Below are 4,746 nucleotides of genomic sequence, written 5' to 3' on the forward strand. Positions count from 1 at the left end.
AATAACCGAAATGAGATGTATGGCTGTTCTGGATACCCTGGGGTCTTTTAGCCAAAGTGAATAGTGTGAGTTTACAGGGAGTAAGGGAGTCTTTTTCAGTACAATACACAGGGAAATTATGTATAGAACTTCTGCTTACGTGAATAATACAAGAGGGAAGAATTCAACATCTTGTTTGCCAGGGTGATAACTTACTCCTTTTCCAGTTCTGCTCCCCAAGACTGCCTCTTAGCAGTCCAGGTGGTACTCTACGTGTCTCCCTCAGAATACTGACCTGTTTGAGAGATGCAGGAAATGTGAAAACTGCTACGTTTCCGTTTCCACAGCAAGAGATGATGATCCTTCTGGATAATCTGTAAGGTTGAAAAGTGAAATAAACAAATGTCCCTTTCTCTTGTATGGGTGGGTATCCGTTTATTGGCATGTTTGTTTCTCGGTCAATCCCTGGAGGCAGTGGACATCCACAAATATCTAAAGACTGATGTGCTATATAATGAAGCATTTGTAACCAGTCCAAGCATTCACATTTCAAGAGCTGTCAGCCTGCTGTACTATGAATTAAGATTATTTTATTTGTCAGCAGTATCTGATCTATAATAGTGGCTGGTATTTGACTTAAATAGCTGTGATCACAGCTCAACTTCATTTGTTTTTAATAGAATGTTTTGGGTCTTGCTACTCACAAAATTACCCTGTCTTGTTATTCCACTGGACATAATTGAGATAGCTGTTATAGTACTTTAGGTGTTGGTGTGTTTCTAAAAAGGAATGAAGTATCCAGAAAATAAGAGGCTTTGGAATCAACAAGCAACATCATTTACGGTACAAATGTTCTTGTTTTCAACACCCAGCCTTTTGAGGAGCAAAGTACACTCTGAATCAGCTTGCTTAATGTACAGATAATCACTTTCTTTATATTCCTTGCATAATAATATACTTGGCACTTTGAGATAAAAAAAAGTTGACAGTGGTTGTCCCTTATAGTTTCTGCTTAGTACATTCTCCTTTATGAAATTGATGTGCTGTTCGGAGTGCTCCCATAAGTGTGAGGTCTGGATGCTAGAAGATAGAGGCCAGCCAGGGTGGGTTACCCTTGCCACAGCAGGCTGGCAACTTCTCATGCCACTGAGTTAACCAGGCACACTCCAGAGACAAGTTTGCTTTCTCCCAGGAAGAGTGGAAAAGTAAAAAGTGGCTCTTAGAATGTCTGTCTTTGGAATCATAGTGGGCACAACATTCTGTCTTCTTTGGAATCCTGGGCCCAGGGTATTCTTGCCCTTAAGTCTGAACAAAAAGCAGTTGTATTGGCCCAGCTCTTCAGTGAAGGATATACAGAGAATTACTTATGTTTGTCAAACACCTCAAAAGAGAAAAAGAGGGAGCAAGTGCTTGAGCATACATCTCATCTTACCTATACATTTCTATCAAGAAAGCAATTGATAAGTGTAAAAGACAATTCTGGAACTTCAACGCACTATTTGCCTTGTTGTTTCCTCCTGACGGTTGGCTGTTTCAGAACTTTGTAGGTATGGTTTGGTAGTGCACCTTTTCAGAAATTGGCTTTTAGTATTCTGCTGAATGGGTTTCTTTTACTCTTTACCATTGCAATCCACACTTCTATTTGGCACAGAACAATTCCCCCTAGCAATTATTTAAATTAAAATCAGTCTTGCAGACATTGAAACTTGAGCTGAAAAACTCGATTATCAACTTCCTTCATAGTTTCACTCCCAGAGGAGATTAAGCTAAGATGGCAAAGGTAGAGTCATCGCCAGGTGAGGACTAAATTGAAAGAATGCAGATACTTAAAAAAAATCAGGCTCTGCATAACAGAAGACAAATGCAGAACTTAGGAAAACAATTTACTTTCTCCTTCTACCATCTGCACCTACACTGCTTTCACCACCCCCACCTGCTCTTATTGCCTATGCTGTAGTGATTTTTACCATTATTCAATAAATCTTTACTTGAACCAAGAATGATGTCATTTTAGTCTTAGTGTATGCTGGCTCAGCTCTGTTTCTCTTCCTGTCTCATCCTCCTAGCTCTCCTCCCTTCCTTTAAAATCCTATATACCTACATAAACCTTTGATACTATGAGAAGTGACCATAACAGTATATGTACACTTCTTTGTAGCCACTGGTTCTCAGAGATTGGAAAGAATACGGAAATGGACATAATGTGGAATCTTGAAGAACTTAGGTTGAGTTATGACTGCTTTATTGCCTTACATAAGTGACTTTACCTCCCCAGCTTCAACTTTTTCACCTGTAAAATAGGGCAATACTCTCTCATTCACAGTATTTTTGTAATGCTCTTTCCTGAATTATGAGTGTCTTTAGGTTTTAGCTTTTACCCTCTGACTTTCTCTTTTCCATTCATTTCCTTGTCCACATGAATGCATGTCAACATTGCTTAGGTGATGCCAAATTTTATATTTTATCTCCTTTTCCTAGCTTTATTCTCTCTCTTGATTATCTCCTATACCATTCATGGGTTTAAACACCATCTCTATATGAATGACTCCCAGATCTCTCTAGTCACTGGGACTGTTTCCAGTTATTTAAAATGTCTCCTGGCTTTAATCCTTCTCCATTTCTAGTGTCACACCCCTCTGGAAGCCACTGTGACACATGCTCAACTACTTATTGCTTTTTCTGGTTCCTGTCTCTGCACATTTCAATATATCCTGCATGCTACTACCTGAGTAACTTTTCTAAAATTTATCTTTCATTATATTAACATTCCTCAAGATCATAAAATTAATATCTATTCCCTCCTGTAGTAAAACTACAAAACCCTCTACCATGTGGCCATCTTACTTCTCTAATATTACTGCTCACAACCCACAATGCCCACCCAGTACATAGGAATGGATGGCCTTCTTAGTGTTCTTACCACATTCAAGTCACACTTCTTACATGGAATGCCATTTCTTTCTTCCTAGCATCTACCCAGATGTTACCCATCCTAATAACATCTAGCTGAAGTCCTATTTCTTCCTCAAAACTTTCACCACTATAGCCCATACACTTATCTTCTTTATTGATATACTGATATTGATATCGATATTGTTTAAGCATCACTGACAATCACACACTTACCATGTGTACCACACAGTACTTAGCACAGGGCTAAGCTTACCTAGGTATGTAATTGCTAACATCACTTTTATAGCAATGAGCACATTAAATCTTGTGTTAGACTTGTGTGCTTTTCCTATCCTTCCGTACAACTGCAAATTCCTTGAGGGCAGAGGCCATGTTTTATTTATCTTTATATCCCTCCACAATGCCTTGTCTGAGGCATACCTTCAGGAAATACTTTCTGAATTGAACTGATTGATTGCAGACCTGGAATATTTCAGGGACATGAACCAATTTAGGGCTCAGGGTTGGACAATGCAGGTAAAGCAGTAAAATGAATATCCATGATATTACTGCATAAGTTAAGTTTTCCAGGAGCTGAGGGCATGGCCATTCCCTTCTTATCTAGAAACAGGAGGAACAAGTCTCTTGAAAAATGCCTAGGTGCTCAAAAGAGTAGCCCCTCCCTAACTCAGTATATTATGTTTTATGCTTTCAGTGTTGAGACCTAGGATTCTTATTCTTGAGTAAAGGCAAATGACAAGTGTGAGAATAGGTTGTTTATAGCTTGGTGGTCAAAATGCTAGGTGGAGGTTATAAGAGGGAGCAACTGGTGTACCTAGAGAGGATAGTTGAAGAAAGAAATTTGGTTCCAGGATACGGAGAGTATATTAATAAATATAAGCTTACAGTGGATGCTAAAATATATCAATATCTTCCAAAAAAGGAAAAGAGCCATTTGGTGAAAGATATAAAGTTGTGATTATTCAGCTTGATTCCTGACTCCTCATTATCAAATGTGATCATAGAACATCACACCTTAAAGCTGAAGATAGCTTAGAGATCATGGAATTGAAACTGAGCTCCAGAGAAGAGAAGGGACTTTCCAAAAGTCATACATTGAGCCCAGTGGCAGAGCTGGGAAATGATCCCCATGCCAGAGTATTATCCATGTTTTTCCATCATTCTATTTCTGATGAAAGAGGCACAGGAACTGAGAAGTTTTCTTTTAAATGGACCTTAAAAAAGTCTACAAATTGAAAAGTAAGTAGGATCAAAGGAGAGACACTGGGTGGTACAGTGGTTAAGGGTTTGGATTTTGGAGCCAGATTCTGTCACTGACCGGCTGTGTGACTTTGGGATTCTCTGTGCTTCAGTTTACTCATCTGTAAAATGGGGGTAATTTAATATTTACAACTTACAAAGTGATTATGACTCTTAAATGTGACAGTGCCTGTAAATCACCTGGCATATAATAGTCATTCAACAAATGTTAGTTGTACCCTTGGATTCAAACAATCATCTATATGTAACTTTACTTTGCTAGGGATGCAGAAAACATGAAATGAAGGTTATGAAGTCTTTAACTTCAAGGAGTTCCTATCCAGTCCCTTACCATTCAAACTCTTTTATGGAGCCAGGTTACTTTCTTCATCACTTAGCTTGAGGTCTCCTGATTATTTTTGACTTTCCTTGTACCTTCTGCCTCTTCATTCCTTGCCACCAATCCATATGCTATCTAATCTTTAACATTCAAATTCTACCCTCTCTGTAAAGCCTTTCCTGATGAGCCCAGCCTACAGAAATCACTTTCCTTTAAGTTCCTATAGCACAAACTTTATAGTTCTACTCATTTGGTCAACATCATATCCTGTATTG

General features: G+C 38.6%; 1 protein-coding gene across 2 annotated transcripts in view; it reads right to left on the reverse strand.

Annotated features, from left to right (window-relative positions):
• Positions 1-306: 306 nt before the first annotated feature.
• Positions 307-4,746, reverse strand: part of ZDHHC15 (zDHHC palmitoyltransferase 15) — a gene marked incomplete at both ends in the record, with an annotated part of 102,230 nt that continues 97,790 nt past the window's right edge. For both annotated transcript variants that reach the window (XM_082681677.1, XM_082681676.1), the window contains one exon: positions 307-353. In XM_082681677.1, coding sequence (XP_082537803.1) covers positions 307-353 — 47 coding nt within the window. The remainder of the gene's footprint in view (positions 354-4,746) is intronic.

Source organism: Grampus griseus (assembly GCF_964374135.1).
Source record: "Grampus griseus genome assembly, chromosome: X".
In the NCBI taxonomy this organism is placed as follows: domain Eukaryota; kingdom Metazoa; phylum Chordata; class Mammalia; order Artiodactyla; family Delphinidae; genus Grampus; species Grampus griseus.